General features: G+C 36.0%; 1 protein-coding gene and 1 long non-coding RNA gene across 3 annotated transcripts in view; one reads left to right on the top strand and one right to left on the bottom strand.

The window, feature by feature from the left end:
• CRIM1 (cysteine rich transmembrane BMP regulator 1) overlaps positions 1 to 19734 on the bottom strand; it is a 158425-nt gene that overhangs the window by 76750 nt on the left and 61941 nt on the right. The window contains exon 3 of one of the 2 annotated variants that reach the window (XM_015857693.2): positions 1825 to 2067. The exons of the other annotated variant lie outside the window; for it this stretch is intronic. Coding sequence (XP_015713179.2) covers positions 1825 to 2067 — 243 coding nt within the window. The remainder of the gene's footprint in view (positions 1 to 1824; positions 2068 to 19734) is intronic. 2 annotated transcript variants of the gene reach the window in all.
• On the top strand, positions 13979 to 16496 carry LOC116653120. Its single transcript, XR_004306490.1, has 3 exons — positions 13979 to 14347; positions 15923 to 16040; positions 16409 to 16496. It is a non-coding gene; the product is annotated as an uncharacterized LOC116653120 (long non-coding RNA).

Below are 19734 nucleotides of genomic sequence, written 5' to 3' on the forward strand. Positions count from 1 at the left end.
AAAATGAAAAAACACACACTAAGAAAAACACAACTAGTACAGCTGCTGAAGTCTAACACGACAAAAATTAGGCTATGAAGTGACTAATAAACTCATCTGTAATTGTACTCTTTTTTTTTTTTCCCCCCCCTATAATCAAGGCACTGCAAGCAAGAAGTCAGTAGCTTAATCTTTCTACCTTTCATTAACCTTCTTTGCCTGGACATAAAAGAGTGCTCACTTCACTGAGCCTCTCACCAACACTTCAGTTCCTGTTGTCAGACCTGCTGGCCTCCCTCCCTATTCCCCCAGCTTCATTCTTTCATATATCCAAACCAACGCAGACTCTTACTACTCTTCTCTTTCACTTCTGAATCCTTCAAGGACTGTTGCCTTTTCTAGGTTTTTACCATACACCATATAAGTTACCCAGCTCTGGGAGATGATGAAAATGTGTTTCTTCAATAACCAAGGTCTCAGACCTTCTGCTCTCCATCAGCCCCTCAATTCCTAACCACTGTTGCAAAGCTCTACTCTTCCCTTAAATTCTGCTAGTCTCCTTCTGGAGTCTCTTCAAAGCCTCTGCTGCCTCTACCCTCTAATAAGAAATGCAAAGCACTTTAGACAACCAATATATAGCCGCATAACCTCATAATATGAATAAATTAGTACATAATCCAACAACTGTAGCTTCTGTCATCATCCTACAGAAATATCTCAGGTTCACAGCATTTCACAAACTAAATAGTCAAGAGTTCACTCTTAACCCCCATATTGTATGAAATGCCAGAAGTAATTCCTGCACAACTGTACACTAAATGCTACTGTATTTAGTGCTGACAAAGACTCATCCAAAATAGTTCTCTGCCTTTGAACATCACATTTTAAGGAAATATGGATAAGCTCAGGAAACCTTAGAGAGGAGCAACATAACTCTAAGTACAAGGAAACTATACCATAATAAATGTCTACTTGCTAATTCTAGATGAAAGACAATTGAGGCTGACAAAACATTCTAGAGCATATATTATTGTAAGATTTGTTTGCCACTTGTTCTCATTCTCTGTCTTGAACATTTACTTAAATTTCTACATAGGTAGATTGGCACTGGACATTAGGAAAAACACAAGCAGCAGAGGCATGAGAGACAAAGACTGTACAACATTTTGTGGAGTATTTAAGAAAAGGCATGACTTAGCATACTAAAAATTCTTTACATATGAAATTTCAGATGTTACTACTTTATACACCTGCTTTCATTCCTCTATTTTTATTACTCATCTTTACCAAAGCCTGGATCAAAAAGAAGAGTGAATTGTATCTTCTACTTCATCAAGAATAATAAATTACAAGAAAGGGTTGTGTTCGCATGCAATGGAAAATGGGTAGACACTGCAAATGCTATAAAGCCTATGACTATGCTCTTCTGCTGTCCTCTTGCTCTATAATTTTTAAGTGTCATCAACTTGTAACCTAGATAAAACTTAAGCGCTGAATTAAGATTTCTGTTTTATGCACAAAGTATTCCCATGGTGAAAAAAACCTTCGTAGAATAAAATCTTAACAAAATATATCACTCTCACTAGTACTGTGTGTTGAAGTACAGTATTTTCATTAAAGATTGCTTTTCCCTCGTTGCTCAGTTTAAATAAAATGTTTTAAGAAAAAGGGAAAGAAAATTTTATTATTATGATTTTTTAAGTGGACGTTGACCTCAAGTATCTTTTAAATTTTGTAGATCATCCAGATACTACACAAGTTTAATCGGATTCAATTATATAAATTGTTAGATAGAATAGACTGAAAATTAAAAATAAAACAAAATAAAACTGCGTCCATTTTTACCTGGTTTACATTCATAGAGATCACAGCATTCCCCTGGCTTTCCTGATGCCTTAGAAACCAATATATTCAAATAGCCAGGCTGGCAAACCTTCCTCAAGCAGCCTGCAGGGTTACACACACAACGGCTTGGGAGAGGACAGCATTCTCCAGGAGGAGCATAACCTTCAATCAAGATGGAATCTTCTGGACAGCGAGGAGAAAACTGGACCTCACAGCGGGCCTTGGAGCAATCAGGTTTCTCTTCTGAAAAGGAGAGAAAAATCAGCATGCCATATATGTCAGTAAACACTACTCTGAAGCTGTAAAGATGAGCTCAGATAAAGCTCCCTTTATTCTCACTCCCCCAAGACAGTAGAAAGAAAATTGCTGCTTCTAATTGACTAGCAAAAATTATGGAATATGATTAAGAATATGTTGGTATTTGCAAGTTGGTCAGTGTGTTATAAAATATCATTCTAATATATACGTAATTCATGCCATCTGCGTGATTGGTGAACTCATTCCTCAGAAACAACAGTGAAACTACATATTTGGCCATGATATTAGGATCCAACTTGTCATACCATGCACAGCCCCAGTGCTCACATCTACACCATTAGAATTCACAAGACTGTGCGTTATGAGTAACTGGTGTTAGTTGACCTAAAGTGAGATTCCACACACTCAAAAAGCTGTGTAACAGCTTTGGGAACCCCATACATTAGCAGATTTTCCCTGTACATGTTCTCAGTGCTTATATTCAAAGTGTTATTCCTATGACTTCAGTGGCCTGAAAATCAGAAGAGATAAAAAGTTTGACTACCAAGGAAGAATGAGGCACTGGCTGCTGACACACAACAATAAAAGTAGGAACACTGAAGAACAAGTTCAACATGTTGATTGTGAATAGTAACAAACTGGACAACACCAGCACAAACAAAGCAACAATGAAGATGGAACGTTCTTGGAAAACCAGGTAACAGTCTTCCAAAACTTGAAATTAAGATCTGTCGTAATCAAAACCAAAATCCCAATTTAAACAGAAAAGTTGTGTTGTGCCCTCCAATTCCCTAAGCTATGCTAGGAAAGAACAGATTACTCCTGCGACTGATTTGCAACATAATTCACAGTAAAAAACATTCTCATATCCAAGAGGATCCCATTTTACTTAACACACCTGAGTACTGTTAGATAATAAGCAGATACCAGACACACAAAAATACAGCATTTTTAGGTCAAGATGAGATAGCGACAAGTAACATAGAATAATAACTTAAATGTGACACTAGATAGTGCCATAATTCTCTTCTTATAGTTAAAAAAAAATTAAAATCACACTATTTCCATCTATCTTAGAAAGTAGCCTCCTCTAGGTACAGCTTTTAGTTAACTGTATTTACATAACTTAGTATAGGTATATATTATACCTCTAATCATATAATCACAGAATGGTTTGGGTTGGAAGGGACTGTAAAGCCCAGCCAGCCCCTTACTCCTGCCCTGGGGGAGATCAACTCAGGCTACTGCATTTAATCCAGCCTTGAGGGACTGGGCACCCACAGCTTCTCTGAGCAGCCTGTGCCTGTATCTTACCACCCCCTGAGTAAAGAATTTCTTCCTAACACGTAACCTAAATCTCCCCTCTTTCAGTTTAAAACCATTCCTCAATACAGTATGCATATATACGATTCATATACATAATTTATGTACATATATTATGTATTAAATGTGTATAATTATATGTATAACTTTTATATAAGAATATATAAATCTATATGTTTTCCATATATAAAGAGTTTGGATGAACAGCATATATGTATATGTATTGATATGTTTTTATATATCTCCAGGCTCTTTGTATTTGACAAACTTAAGACAATATTGAAAAATGCATGTTTTGCCAACGATTGGCAATTAGAACTCTAGATGCATTTATTCTGAGCACCAGTGCAAAGCCTAGTGCTGGAGTTGCTAAGATCATCTAGGAAAAGCGTGAAAAAAATAAAGATATTTCAATACTAGGCATTGTAAGAAGTATTTCAGGCAGTGTAAAGAAGAGAAAAATGTTAAAAAGAAAAAACTATGACAAATATATATGAAACACTCACTGCTTCACAGTTGTTATTAAATTCACAAGTATTTTTCCTGTTATTGTTCTTAATGTAGATAACTATAACACAATACAGTGGGACTCTTCAAACTGCTACTATTCAATATGACTTGCATAATTTTAAAAGAAAATTGATTGAAAAAAAATAACCATCTTTCAAATATCTGTTTGTGTTTTAAAACCAGGTAACTTAGAAATCAACTTAAGATTCTGTTTTTAATCTAGTGTCACTATTACTTTTGTTCATCATTCCCCACCCAAAAAAAAACCCACAACCCAGCAACCCCAAATCCCTTCCTATGGCTACTCATAAATATCCTGCTTCCAAATCATATTCTCAACCTATGTACACAGTAGAAGATTGCCATTCCAGCATATAAACAATACTGAGTAAAAGGAATATCAAGTAGAATCATCCAATCTGTATCAAGCAACAGGTAACTTTCACCAAGGCTCTCTAACTCCAGTCACATTTAACTCAAGGGTAACAAGACCCCCTTTCTGAAGATGACGGCATGATTGAGTCATTCATTGAGGCATTACTCTCAAGAAATCATTGAAAGTAGGATCAAGTTTTTCTTTTTGTTATCTCAGAAACTCACAAACTTGCAAATATATGCATATACTGGGGTTAAATTTTCTATATGATACATATTTCTAAAACTCTTTGTCCTTAATTAACTTACTAGCTTAACTTTTCATTGCTTGATCTAAGGAGGTATTGAAGTAATGCTTGTCATCTATTTTGTGAACAAATGCAAATACAGCCACTAATGTCACTGCTTTAACAGGATTCCTAACTTAATCTCATTACATACTGATGCTTAAGATCTCATCAAACAAGAGCAATTGCTTGTTTAAAAATTCTTCTTCTTTAATAATAAACACTTCCAGCTCTTACAAAGGAAATATATAAGAAACTCTTTGTCAGAGCAGAAAAGAAAGAAAATGTAACAAATTACCTCAAAAAGTTGAAAATGGCATTTCACAGAAAACTGCAAAGTACTTCACCAAAAATATTTTTTGCTGCATTATCCCTTCTCTACACAACAGGAACTATTGAAAAATGGCTTCTTAGCAGACCACAACAGAATCTTTATCTGTCATACACATACATGCACTGCAAAGCACTGGCCTATCTCTCAGAAGTTGTCCATTACACAAGTCAGGATCTTCCTGACCAACATCTTTGAAGTCAAACAAGGCATCAGCTTTAAGGCTCTGTTTTCTCGCTCATCTGATTGAATTTATTTTTGTAATAAACAGAACGTACATCTCTGTTACAAAATTTCCCATCCCTTTCTGTGCACAGGCACAGGAAAATTTCATTTTTCACAGTAGTCAATTGAACCTAAAAGTTCTGATTTTCAATAAAAGGGACAATTACATATATGACTATGAAAAAAATCAGCATATATATGTATCACGTTCTCCTAATTGATAATGTAGACTCTTTCACAAGATCTATTTCATATAACTATATTTTGGAAGAAAACTTAAAGCAGATGTCTCATTTATAATTGAGAGTTTATACTAAAGACACTTTAACACTAATTAAAATAAATTCTTAGAAAACACTGTTCAACCTCTACCCTTGAAGCAGCTGATAGGTCTACTTTAAAAGCTGACTGCTGTAGTAAGAGCTCACAGAATCACAAATTAATTTAATGACATGAAGTCCTATATGCTGTTTGCTTTTCACAGAATCAAACAGTTAATGGAAAAAGCACACACAGCCTAATCACATTTCAGTCTCTCCTTTAAAATAAAAGGAAGACATTAAAAAGGAGAGCAATTAGTTACTTGTCAAGGATACATCCATCAAACTTCTCAGAAATTACATTGGAATAGATAATCTACAACCCAGTTTAAAAAAAAATATAATAAAAATCTGTTCTCTGAGAATGTTGCTTTTATATTCAAGAAAGTAGCATTTCAAATGACTACACAAAGAAAAGACACTGTTGGCTTGCTGATGAGCCCTCTCTGTGGGATATGTTCTCTGTAGTCTTTCATCAAACACCACTGGGGCTAGAAGCATTCAGTAACACCGCAATCTCGCCAGTCTGAGCCAACAAAGAATCTCTACCAAGATAAAGGAGGAGTCTGGATCAATCATGCTCAAAGTTACACAAACTATCTATTCAGAGGTAGCCAATCTTCTCTTTAGAAGTATATCTGGAATCTAACGTTTTAAACAAAATGAACACTATCAGAAGAGCTGATGTTTTGATGAAACAAACAAACAAACAAAAAAGCAATCTAGAAAGGCAGCCTTAAGGACCATTTAATAAAAAAATCACTGAAGTTAGCAATGATAGAGCTATTTTTTGGTATAGATTATTTCAAATTTCAAGACAAACTTCACTTTCTGTGGGTCTGAAGACTCAGGTTTACTTGCCGCAACTTAGCAATTCATCTGCAAAAAGTACCTGCCATTACTAAGTATATGACAAAGGAAAACCTACAAATATCAGTAATAACAGAACCATCAAAGTAACAACACACTGCGTGCTTTAATATTAAAAGAGGGATCATACATTTAAAACGTTAGAATTTCTCAGCAATGGTTTTCATTTTTAGCCAGTTTTCATTTCAGAAACACACAGAAGCAGCATCTCGGAAATCAAGGCACCGTAACATTCAAGATAACCCTTTGATGCAACCGCAGCGTAATTGTTGTAAAGCAACCTTCAAAAGGACAGAATAAAAAGAAGAAATAAAAATGTAGCTTTTTATTTGTTTATTTGTTTTTCAACTTTAAATTTATGGAGAGTGATTTGGAAAGCAGCAGATGTCAAGGTGGAAGCAGAAACACACCTTTTGCAGTTTCTTCATTTGAAAAGTGCCTACATATTTTTAATACGATGTTTCCCATGACCTCATGAAGTTATCATGGGGAAGTACAAATATAATGGCAAGTTACTGAAGCTTATATTTTAAATCAGCGCTTTCTAAGGTAACTACCTTCCTGAAAGAGATATACAACATGGGGCATTTAAACTGGCCACTAGTTAGAGGTGTTTTATTAATACTGCACTGAATAAAAGAAACCTAAATTTCAGGAATTTTGTTTGTTTTCTTAAGTACAGCAGTTGAAACAACTCCTAGCAAACAAACACATATTACATCTATGAGGCCTCAGACAACTCATCTTGGCCAGCACCAAAGTGTGGAAATCAAAATGGTTCCTGAAGAATTAAAAACACAGCTTTCAGATTTCACCTCTGTATCAAATTCTTTTCCTTCATTACATTTGCATGCTCTACTTTGACACGCAGAGGAAGTACATGCCAAGTTTAGTTAATGAGAAAAGCAGAGCAGTGAAAGCATTGGTTAGCACAGTGAAAGGTACAGCATAGTGTGGGAGAAAGTGAGAAGAAAAACCAGTGCTGGGGCAGAAGGCTATTCTCCTCATTCTTCAGGTGAAGTGAAACAGATCTGTGCTTTTCTGGAAACCCTTTGAGGGAGTGATTTTTATCATATTGTCAAAAATTCATGTGACCACAGATGCCTTCCCTCCGTCACCATAGAAACAAGGACAGAGTGTTTTAATAGGAGTAGAAGGTTAAAGAAAGCGGTAGGAGATTCAGGTCCTAATGCTTCTATGGAGACACTTAACCTGTTCTACAGCTACCCTTTTAAAAACTGATTTTTATTACGTACACATCTCTGTGCATACAGATGCAGTTAGACAGAAAGAGAATAAAGCTTATTTTTTTTTCTGTTCATCCCTAAGATACATAAAGAATAAGACCAGTTTTGAAATAGCTACCTTCCTATCTGAGAACTTAATTTTTAAGTTCAAACCAGATTGTGGTTCATTACGATGCATGCTGTGTGACTAAGCAAAGTGATCAAATTGTGTCAGTGTACACAATTTGATGACACATGCTATCCAGTTTTGCCTCTTTATTTGTAAATTAGTTTTGTGAAATCTAGGCTAAAATACAGCCACTTTTACTCTACATTCTTGCAGCTTGCACTGAAATACACTGCAAACAAAAGGCACACTGTACTGCTATACAGTGGCAGGAAGGAAATATTAAAAGGATTAGAGATAAACAAGAAAAATGATTACCCAGCTGAAGCGGTCAGACAGACAGGGATCGATATCGGAATGCAAAATACCCAAAAGGATTTTGAAGAATCAAAAGGACAGTTATAGTAGATTAAAAAATGAGATTACCTTACACACACAATATGCACAGTCCTGTATACGGATGAACTGCTACAAATAAAAAAAAAGCAGCTAGAGTCTGAACTTTTACCTAAAACTGAACTTTACTTGAAATCCACTCTGTTTTGTAAATGAGTTTTATTTGCTTTCTAGTATTCTGAGACCTTGGATTTCACATACCACATGATGGAACAATCCGTCTGACCAATATTATATGCTAATCTTCTTGTGATTTAAGAGCAACAATCTGCATTTAATATGGGTAGGAAAACTCAGAACAAAAAAGACAATCATAGACAAGTTAAAGTAAATATGCATATCTCAACATACATATTCGCAACATGCTATTTTCTATAGATTTGCCAAAGATATTTCATTTCAACGACAAAATAACCACAAATGTGTTATGCCACTCAATATAATCAAGTAAGATAATAATCCCATCTGAGCAGCAAAGCTATTAAGGATGCTATATTCAATTTCTTCACTTTTTTTCTATTCCAGTGCTGAGAGAAAAAAAAAGAAGTTGATTCTTCAAACACACACCAGAATAGCAGTCATGCCTTAAACTAAGATGCTGTCTGCCAAGGAAAGGGTTTTACCAGAATCAATGAAGATTTAACAGATGTTCTTGCATCTGAATGCAACTGCAGGTTCAATGAAAGCAGCTCAGTTTGAAGAGAAATTGTACTTGGGTTCAAACCTCCCAGCTCAGTGTATTTGTCTGTTATGCTTAAAAACTGTCTTGCTCTGTTCTGTCTGTCTCTGTTCTTGTCCTGTTACTCCATTTCATTTAAAATGTCTTCTCAATGCATATAAGTATTTTTAAATATAAATTAACAGCTTAACACCAACAAGGATCAATACAGATCTACTGTGGGTAATACTAGCTGTTTAACAAAACTGTACAAGCAATACATAAAGATAAGGAAATGAGCCTAGCAGGCTGCACACCAGGAGGGGAAGTATGCAACTCCAGGGGTATGATCCACGCTACCAGCAGCCATGCTGCTTTTTATGAAGTCAAAGCATTTTTGAACTTCAATATATTTAAAACACTTTAGGAGGCAGATGGAGAAATAAGTAGATGGATACCTGAAGTCAGACTTACAGCAGTGAAGAGCTTGCACAACGATGTGGTTATGCACCTATGATTGCCAGATACATCAAGATACTCAGCATAGGGCTGAGTGGCTGGAATACCATTGTATTAAAAAATAAATGGGGAAGGTGGAGGGGAAGGGGAAAGGAAAAAAAGAATATTAAATACCATCTTGATTGGAGTAACACTGCACACTACAATTTGTTTATAAAAGAGAGCCTATTATTTCTGGATGAATGATACTATTACTGGTCAAGCTATTTAGCTGTGAATCAACTGAAATTTCAAAACAAAGAAAGTATGTAAACAGCAATGAGGTGGTCTCAGCTACAAAGCCAATACTTTAAAGAATGCCAAAACATTTTGGAAGTAAATAAAGAAATGAAGACACTTAATTTGCTTGCAAACAGTTTAAAGTACATACGCTTCAGTGACTTGCAAAGAATGTACACTAGGAGTAAGTTTACCTACAGGTGGCTAATAAAGCAGTATGTATTCCTTATTGCAAGGATACAAGCAGTTGCAAACCGTACATAGTTCTGTATGGGTACCAAACTGATGACAAAGCAGAAGTATTTGGAACAGTTCAGTTTAGTACAGCTTAAGAAAAATACAAACTAGTTGACAGCTGGAAAAATAATCACAAGAAATGACACTCGATAAAACTCTATTTTAGATCATTTCAATGAATAAGGAGATGGTGGACATCCCACACCAAAAATTTTTCTCCCAAGATGAAGTCAGTTCTAAGAAACTACTACATATGAAACTTTAGATGTAGGAAGCACAAACAAACAGTGCAGCAGAAGATTAAACTGTAAGAGAAGTTAAAGCACTCTGGTTCTTACTCCAGAGGCAATTTTTCATACTTAATGCAAAAACATGGAATATTTGAAACATTATAGCCGATGGATGTAGGCTTTCTTGAACACAAAGAATATGTGTACTAGGAAAAATAACGTTAAGAACTTCAGTGTCACAAACTTGACTTTGCTACATTCCAAGCTTCACTTGCAATATCTGTTTCATGCACTAACTTCTACGATTTGATATTTTCATACTTATCAATCACATGCACAGGAAATAAATAAATAAATAACACACACACACAAAGAAACATCATCAGAAGAGAAAAGGAAACATACATAATTTTATTTATATTCCACGATCTATACAGTTTGTGGTTGACAGTTGTGGAGACAGCTATCCAACTGTTTGCACAAAAGTTTTTGAGAATTGATAAGAAAAATAAACAGGTTACTGGAAATTTGAGAATCATCGTGTTCTTTCTGCTTCCAAGGACAACAGCATCCAAATCAGACATATATACACATTTACAATCATGGAACCATAGGATTACTCAGGTTGGAAAAGACCTCAAAGATTATCAAGTCCAACCGCAGCCTAACCATAGTACCCTAACTCTAACAACTCTCTGCTAAATCATATCTCTGAGCACTGCATCCAAACAGCTCTTAAACACAGGTTTTTTAAAAAAATAAAAAGGTCAACTGAACCTATGTAGATATATTCATAACCAGCCCTCAAACAGAACGAATACCACAAGAAATCAGAGGGGAAAAGGCCAAATAAGTTGTTCCATTCTATTACATTTTGTTGCCATCTGACAGATGGCAGCAGAGGGGCTGTCTGACAAAATGGTGTCTGACATGGAAGTTGTATGAAGCAAGAGGGGGTGGGGGGAAGGGGTGTTCTAGATTTGTCCTTGTGGAAACAAACAAACAAACAAAAAAAAAAGCTGCACCCATTGACATTCACTGATATTCGCTGAACATTTACAGAGATGTGGATGTGAGCATAGTGAAACAGTGGATGGTGCATTTCAATGGTGGTGACAGCAACATGAAAGAGAAGCCATGCTCTTCAATCGTGCACAGATGTCCTACCTCCATCAGCTGATTCTAGTAAATCAGTGGATTACAAACAGGGAACTGTGTGCAGTATCTAATGTTGACTTCAGTGTGTTAGAAATAATGATGGCAACATTGGAATACTGCAAACCTTGCACCAGGTGGATCCCACAAATGTTCACGTATGAATAGAAACAACTTCATATGCATGTCTGTCAAGACTTATAGCCCCAACACAATGCTGAACCTGACTGTTTTGTGGATCACATCATAACTGGTGATGAAATCTGGTGTCACCATACGAACCAGAATCAAAACAGCATTTCATGGAGTGGAAGTTCTCAAGCGCTCAAAATAGACAGTACAATTGGAACACAATGTTGCGTCCACCATATGTTAAATGTTACCAGATATCCCCACCCTGTTGCAGCATCTCTCAAAGCAGCAACATCACGCAGAGAGAATTAAACTTCAAAACTACAGAAAAGCACAAAGTTCAAGCTTACACAGCACTGAGCTTCTGTTAGCACTAGAACAAGAATTTTGCTGACTGCAGTAGTCATTAAACTTGGACCCCTGTATTTAAAGCTGGATCAATGCCACCCTCTTTTATTACAAACAAAAGACAGCAAATCTGGAAAAAGACCAACAATCCTACTCTCAAAACATACAAATAATCTCTCATCTTTAGCATATTGTTGACTGCAACGCTCTCTCATTAGAATCAATTTCTGATCTAATTTAACTATACAGTTGGGTAAAAACTAGATAGAGAGCTCTCTTCCAAGAGTAGCCTAAAGGGAAATGATTTAGAAGACTGCAAGTATGAATAACAGTTTTTACTGTGTGTATCTTTTTATTTATCAGAACCACAAAACTAGGAGAGTATCACAAATTAACTTGCTCAGAGATCTGTTTTGCTTCTTCAGCCCTGTGCTTTCCTTTTCCTATCCTCTTCAGTGTCTGTTCCTCTTGGCTTATCAATTTATTATGTCCTCTTGAAAGCGAACCCCAAAACTATTTACATCAAATCTCTAACCTGTTGCCTTACTTACTATATATATACTGTACTTGGTTTCTATAATAATCTACCTTAATACAAAATAGTATTTTCTTTCACACATCAAAGATAAGAATATCTGTGGCATTTTGCCTAACAACTTCCATGGTGCAACTAGAACAAAATGAGAGGTTCAGCTGCATAAGGGTGTGATAAACACATTTTCTCTGAGCAGTTTGAGCACTGAATGTATTATTTACATAACACTCAAAGACACATTACACACCTTTATGAAACAAGGTGCACAGTGAGGATGGTTATTGCCAGGAAACCATATATATGGTTGCACTTCACAAGTGAAGTGAAACAAGTTGATATGAAAGACTCTCATGATGTATTCCTTGCATAGGTTTGAGATTCAGTCATATCCAAAGCCATTTTTAGACCCAATTCTATGAGATGCATGGCTCAGGCACTGTACACAATGATGTACCTTACCCCTAAATATAAATTTGCAGTAATAGTCAAGTCATATCTGAAAGTACCTTGTAAGACACTAAGCTGGGAAAGTTTTTCTGTTGAATTAAAGAATTACTAGCAAACCATATAAGTATATGACAGGGTCACAGTATGAGATGCAAGTATCTCCAAAACAGGAGAGAGAAACCAATTAAGTATTTGCAGAGTCCTTGTAGAACCTGAAAAACCTCTACAAGAAGGAAGATGACACGTGCAGTTTTGAATGATATCCACTAAGAACCCTTAGGAAGGGACTACCTCTGTCAGCTCTTATGTCACAATGACAGGGATTCTATCTGATAATCACACTCAGGGAGGCAACACAAGCAGGAAGGCCAGATTGTTAGTTGATAGTTGATGTGAATAAAATCCTTCTATCACGCAAGCATAGACTAATGGGAAATGGAGGAAAAATATATTAGGTTGCTAGCAAACACTAAGAAGTTATAACACAAATTATAATTCATGTAACCTAGACATTGTGCTTGTCGCATAACCTGACACAGTGTATTTCTTTAAGAAGTCCAAAAGGATAAGAAAATATTCCTTCCTACAAGGCAAGCTGACAACTGGTATTGAAGGAGTCAGCAAAGCCTGTGCAGTACTAGCCAGGAATGACTGCTGACATCCAACAAGGCAAGACCAAGAAAGCGTTTCTTTCCTGAATACCACAGACTCTGATGAATGTGTTTCAAAGCAGTTATACTCCTTTAATTAACAATATTTGCATTGATTTTGCACTTGTCTAGGAAGAAAAATTAAAGAGAATAAAATCTTGTATTGTTCCATGATGAGGTATCTCACATGTTAAAGATTCCTCCTCCACTGTACAATTCATTTAACAACATCCCTCAGTGCTTTACAATAAACCAACAGCTGCTGAAGTAAAGCGGAAATAATGAAAAATATTTATGTACTCAATTGTTGCTAACTGGTGATGCAGATTTAATTATTCCTATATAAGTTTGATTTCTGCAAAGGAAAAACCTAAATGAGCAAATAAACTAATTCAAAGTGCTATTAGACATCAAAAATAATTAAGAAAGCCAGCAAAATTTCTATCCTATGAAGTAATTGAAGAGATGGTAGAAAAGTGGTTAAGAAGTTTTGGATTAATTCTCTAATTCCCTCTTTTCTTTTAAAGAACTTCTTGAACTACAGAAACATCAGTTTAATTTCTACTGAAACACTTCTAACAATGGGTATTTCGCCATACTCATCTGACTACTACATATCAAGCCTCTTAAAGCCCTGAAGAAATGGAATGAGTGCATAGAATCTAACAGACATTTTGTCGAAGTGGTGGTAAACAAACAAACAGAACAAAACCAATGATTTCTTGCCTCCTCCCTCTAACCCTCCCTCCCCCTTAAAAGAAAGACTTCCTAAATTACTTTTTTGTACTTATCATTAAAAATCCTTAGGTTTCAAGAGGCTTATCTGTTTCATTTCCTCCTAGCCAATCTTAACTAAACAGCCTTATTATTCAGAAACAGATCTTTAGTTAAGGAAATTCTAGGTTTTAATTGTTAATGAAGTGTGTTTTTGTTAGCTTAATGCACACTTTTTTTCCCCCAAGCAAATGAAAAAGATACATAACATACCATCTAGGTATTACCGCTGACAATCAAACAATTCTTCTCTAATCTTTCCAATCTAGGCAGTGAATGCATTTTCTCAACAAAGAATAAATACTTGCTATCATGGAATTCTGGATCAAGACTTACAATGGTTGGCTGCGGCATAAGCATGCAGGAGAGAGGTGATTAAGTAATGCTGATATTTCAGTAATGTTAAAATAAGGTACAAATAGTTCAGCTTGCACCTGTAAAACATGCCTCCAGAATCTCACCAATGTAAAGAGAGAGAATAATTGAAGTCTATCAGGAGAGAACTGGTTATTACTTGACATTTCATACACATGCATAACCCACTCTCTTTAATGACTTACATGAATACTTTAAAGGAAGCAAAGGGAAGGAAGTAGCTACTAAGTTTAATCTATGAGAACTGCTCCAAAAGTAATGTCTCCTATTTGGTATATAAAATAGTGTTATTGTGCTCTTCATTTCAGTTGTAATTTCCTTAGAAATAAATAGAAGGCATTCCTTTCAGAGTGACTTAAGTATTGTTCACATACTTAAAATATAGCAGAAATCCTAAGTATATGTATGCTTATCCCACCTACGACCCCATGAAATACATTTTTAAATATCAGAATATGCCGCCATTCCCCTATCACAGTGTAGATCTCAATATAATATTCTACAATTCCATTTAAGAATCAACAAATCCAAAAACAAACAAACAAACAAAAAAGATAAGCAACAGCTGAGATGAAATTGAGAAAAGCTGTACCGAAGCTAAAATCCACATTGTTTTAGTCAATCTCATATTCTAGCCACAACTTTTATCACACTAAAAAAACAGCAAAACTTACATTGCATAGCAAAATCAGCAGTAGGACAAGCTTAAATGATGTGTAAATGTGTGGTTTATGAAATACAAGAAGATTCTCTTGGGAAATAAATAATTCATCTAGCAAGATTTAAGATCAGATCTTCAGTTAGCATAAATTCTCTTAGATGTCTGGCACAGTAATCAAGGACTTCAAGGTACTTACATGCATTTACATCATTTCATGTCTCACACGTTATAGTGCGGTAAATAAGAGCATAAACCACAAAAAAATTGGAATATAAAAATAAGAAAAAGAAATAAATCTCTGATGTGCAGAGGGATAAGTAAGCAGCCACACCAAGAAACACCAAGTGGATAGAAAGAATGCTCCAACAGATCGAAAATTCACAAGATCAGAGATGAAATTTTAGCAGTACATTCAACTGGACTGAATTTTTATTCCAAGCTTTGTGAACTCAGACAAGCTCGTTTCCTCCTGTTTCACCTCCCAATCTACGATTCCTTATACAAATACATGGCTTCACAAAGGCCTGAGGAGTGCCCATTCTACATGTGGCACCATGCTTTGTACAGTATGATTTTTTTTGTTGTTTTTTTTTTTTTTTAATCAGAATCCCTAGATGATTCCAAAACCCAAATTCGTCAGGTATGTATCTAAAAACACTATGTATATGCCAGAAAATCTGAGAAAGATAGAATATTCAGGGCAAAAAAAGTACAAACTACATTATTCATTTGAAGGTTTGTATCTGAGTATAATTCCTCATTATACTCAGAATGCAACGTGGACAGAACAGAACAGAATGCAACGTGAAGTACCATCAAATGAGTTTTTACTAGTCAGTCACTAGCACGTAGCTGTAGTGGATGTTTTCCCTGCTCTCAGGCAAAATAAGCAGATTCTTGCCCTTTACAGTGATTGTCCAGCTATTTCATTGGAACTCCTAAATACTCAGAACATGTTCTGCAGAAGGCAAATCCTAGCTGATAATGAGCAGTCTACAACCACTCTCAAGAACTGCAAATGTTGTAAGGTAAGTTTGACCCCCTGTGCCATTTTTGTTGAGAGTTTATCCTCATTTCCCAACTGCAGGATAATTCCAGTCCAAAGCAGCCTTTGTAGGTCACCTAATCCCATCCCCTACTCAGAACTTAACTGCTGTTGGGTCGGACACTCAGGTCAGACACAAGCAATCTGGATGGCTGTCAGAATGACAACTCCACCTCTCACTAGGAAGCCTTGTCCTATAGTCTGATCACCTTTACAAACATGATCTTCTCATAAAATCTAAATGAAACTTCCCTTGTTATGGCTGATGACCTTAACCCTAATGTCCCCATACAACACATGCCCCAGCCTCCTACTCAACCATTCTTCTTGTATTTTGTAATCATTCTACAGGGCACCATTCTACAACTTCCGAGAGAACAAATGTCTCCTTCCTGTCACTGTTGGCTGACTCCTGCTGGCACAGCACACAAGGGCATGCTGCTGACTCGCGTCAACTTGCTGCAATGCCAGCAATGTGTAGGATAAGCCTCTACACTGTTAAAGATGTCATGAGAGTAGAAATTTCTACAGTCGAGAATATCTTGCTCCCAACTGTGGCTGTTCCATTATTAAGAAAAAAATCCAAATTAGGTTCTGTATTTCATCATTGACTTCTGCAATCCAGCAAGCCAAGAAGAAATTCTGAAAACATGAATTGCTTCCTTTTTGACCTTGATGTTTAAAACTGACAAGGGAAATTCAAAAACATATTTTTTAATCCCAAATTCAGTTTCCAGCCTCTCTCCCTCCATCTCAGTTACATCTCCCAAAGATGTTCAGATGTTTACATCTGAACAGGCCTGTGAATTGCACTGCATTGCATTAAACATAGAAGTTTTATTTTTCTCTTTTGCCCTGTGGGGTGAAGAAGTACCAGGGGGAGCACCTGCACTGAATAACAACTCAAGAGAAGCACTGGTACTCCTACCACCAACTCCAAGACAACTCTGTGTCAAAATATTTAATATAGCCTTAAGTAATCTTAGAACCCTATTGGCAAAAAAAAAAAAAACAACAAAAAAACAAAAAAAAACCCCTAGACTTAAGAAGTTGATACATTCTCAAGAGTTCTTATTTCCTCCATCTCCAGGCAACCGGTGCAGCCCCTCTTCAAAAGCATGTTCTTGTCCAGACGTGTTTGAAAAGACGAAAGCCTTGTTTATACAGGTCAAGAGCAAGGCACATACAAGCATACCAAGCCTTGAAATAACAGGTTACATTCTTCCATGTAAACACCCCCACCTCTATGAATGACTCTGGTTAAATGATCAGAAACCTTTGTTTATGCTGAGTAACAAGTTGACCACACATGTTGTATTGACACAACAAATCAAAATGATCACCCTACAATAAATAAATAAATATACATATATGTTATATCTATATTATGCTTAACCATGTACATGGTTAGCTTTGCCAACACCTCAATACAAGACTTCTAACAAGAAATCCTTTTCACTTCTGCTACAAAGCACTTGCTTTAAGACTTGGTTGCAATGAACACTGAAACACAACAAATATACTTGCATTCAGGCCAACTGACAAAGCTTTTTGTAATACCAGGGCCTATTTATGACAGTATATTGATTTTTCAGTAGTGACTATAGTTTGTTTCTACACCATGCAGTAGTGTGGTAATGATCTGAAGAAAAAGGCAATGTCACAACAGCGGCCTTCCCCCAAAGAAGGACACTTTAACCCTTCCTCCCCATACTTTTCAAGTTATAATTTCTATTAGTACTTATTAAAACAGAAAATTGCTTGCACTTCACAAGAAATTTTACTAAGGAGATATTGACAGGACAGTAGAATCCTGTATATTAGAAATAAATACTTTGCGTATTAAGCAATACCTAAAAAGCATTTTCCAAACACATATGTGTGTGGAGTGGAGACACTGCAACTACAGCAGGTTCTTTGCATTCCCATATTTACTAGAGCGATTCAAGTTCACTAGCAGTAATACCAAACAAAAGGATTTCTAAAATGTCTTAAATTACAGGGTAAGAAGTCTGAATGAAGCAAAGAAGCAAAATGTCAAATATTTGTTAACAAATATATGAAATATGTCAATTATTTCAGGCTTGGATTCCAGAGAGAGAAGATGTAAAGACCTACACCTTCCAGAATCTTCCTCACCTCACCTCCCATTCAGGTGCCAGCCTCTTACCATCTACTTACTCCATATGCTCCCATTCTTCCTTTTTGAATCCTTGACACCGTTTCCCACTTCTTCAATCGTCTCACATTTATGTTCCTCACCCTCTCCCTCTTCCATACCTTTTCCCCCTTCTACAGATTCCATCTCTTGTTCTATTCCTTATTCTGTTCTAAGCTATGTTATATTCTGTTTAAAAGAGCTCCTTCTGAATATTATCCAAGCATGAGTGGTGCAATAAGACCATGGAATTCTACCCTTGCTTTCAATCATTATACCTAACAGCAATGTGGAGTTATGACACTGCATTAAATCATCCTTAGCCTTCACATGTCCAAAATACACTGAATCCTGTCAGAACTAAATAAGGGAACCCTTCTTATTAAACCTGTAAACAGTAAACTTGTTCCATAAATTTCTGCTGAACCTTGTAAACCTTTTTTTTCTTTTCCCCAAGGTTTTATGGCCTTGCAAACTATAAGCGGCATCTCCTTTGACAGCCAATGTCATAACAAAACCAAAAGAGACAGCTGATGAGGAAAAGAATTTGAGTAAAATGAATAGTGATTCCTTGTCAATTACCTCAAAGCAAAACAATCATCAACATCAAACTTAAATTTGATCCACAGCGCATTGTTGGCAGAGCTTTTCTATGATAATACTGCAGGAAGCTTTGAACATGAGCATTACATTTAACAAAACAAAACAACTAAACCAAACAAAAACAACAAAAACAAACCCTAAGCCTCATACCAATTACAGTTAGAGCTCTCATCCTGCCCACCCAGCAGGTGTACCACATGGTACAATACTAAGTGCACAAAAGAGAAGCACAACAGCAACATTCTACCAGCAGTGCTTTTAACAGCGTTCATACCTTGTATGCTACAGGACAAACAGTAACAGTAGGAAGAAACACACCTAGTTAAACCTCTTAAAATGTTTTTTTGAAGTGATAAATTTGCCAGTATTTAAAGGCACAAGATCAGAATTCATCATTAGCTGAAAGCATGATTGGAATGTAAAAGCAGGAATGGAAGTGACAGCCTGTGATAATTAGTAATTTTCAGAGACAGCACCATAACAGAGTTCGCAATAACAAATATGTACCTGAAATAATGATAAAAAGCAAGAACCTAACCTAGGTACTGAATGTAAGGAAATGATATACTAAATTTATATGCATTTTTGTTCCATTCAGTATGTCTGTACTGTGGACTGATCACAGAAGTGCTTCAGCAGCCTAATCCATCCAACCGAAGCAGCTTTAGTTGCCACTGTTACTCTCTTGATTTCATCAGTATCACGTTATTAAAACATAGTGCTTACATGACTGGATGTCTCTTTTTTGGAGACAAGTTTCATATATGTGTGTGTATATATATATGAATATATACATTCTGAGACAAGAAACATTATGCTTTTAGAAATTACTTAATAATTGATATACTGCTTCTGCAATGAGCTTCAAGAAAAACAAGGCGGGTCTGCACTGGACACCTATTTTCCTCCAAGAGAA

This window comes from Coturnix japonica, chromosome 3, assembly GCF_001577835.2.
Source record: "Coturnix japonica isolate 7356 chromosome 3, Coturnix japonica 2.1, whole genome shotgun sequence".
In the NCBI taxonomy this organism is placed as follows: Eukaryota; Metazoa; Chordata; class Aves; order Galliformes; family Phasianidae; genus Coturnix; species Coturnix japonica.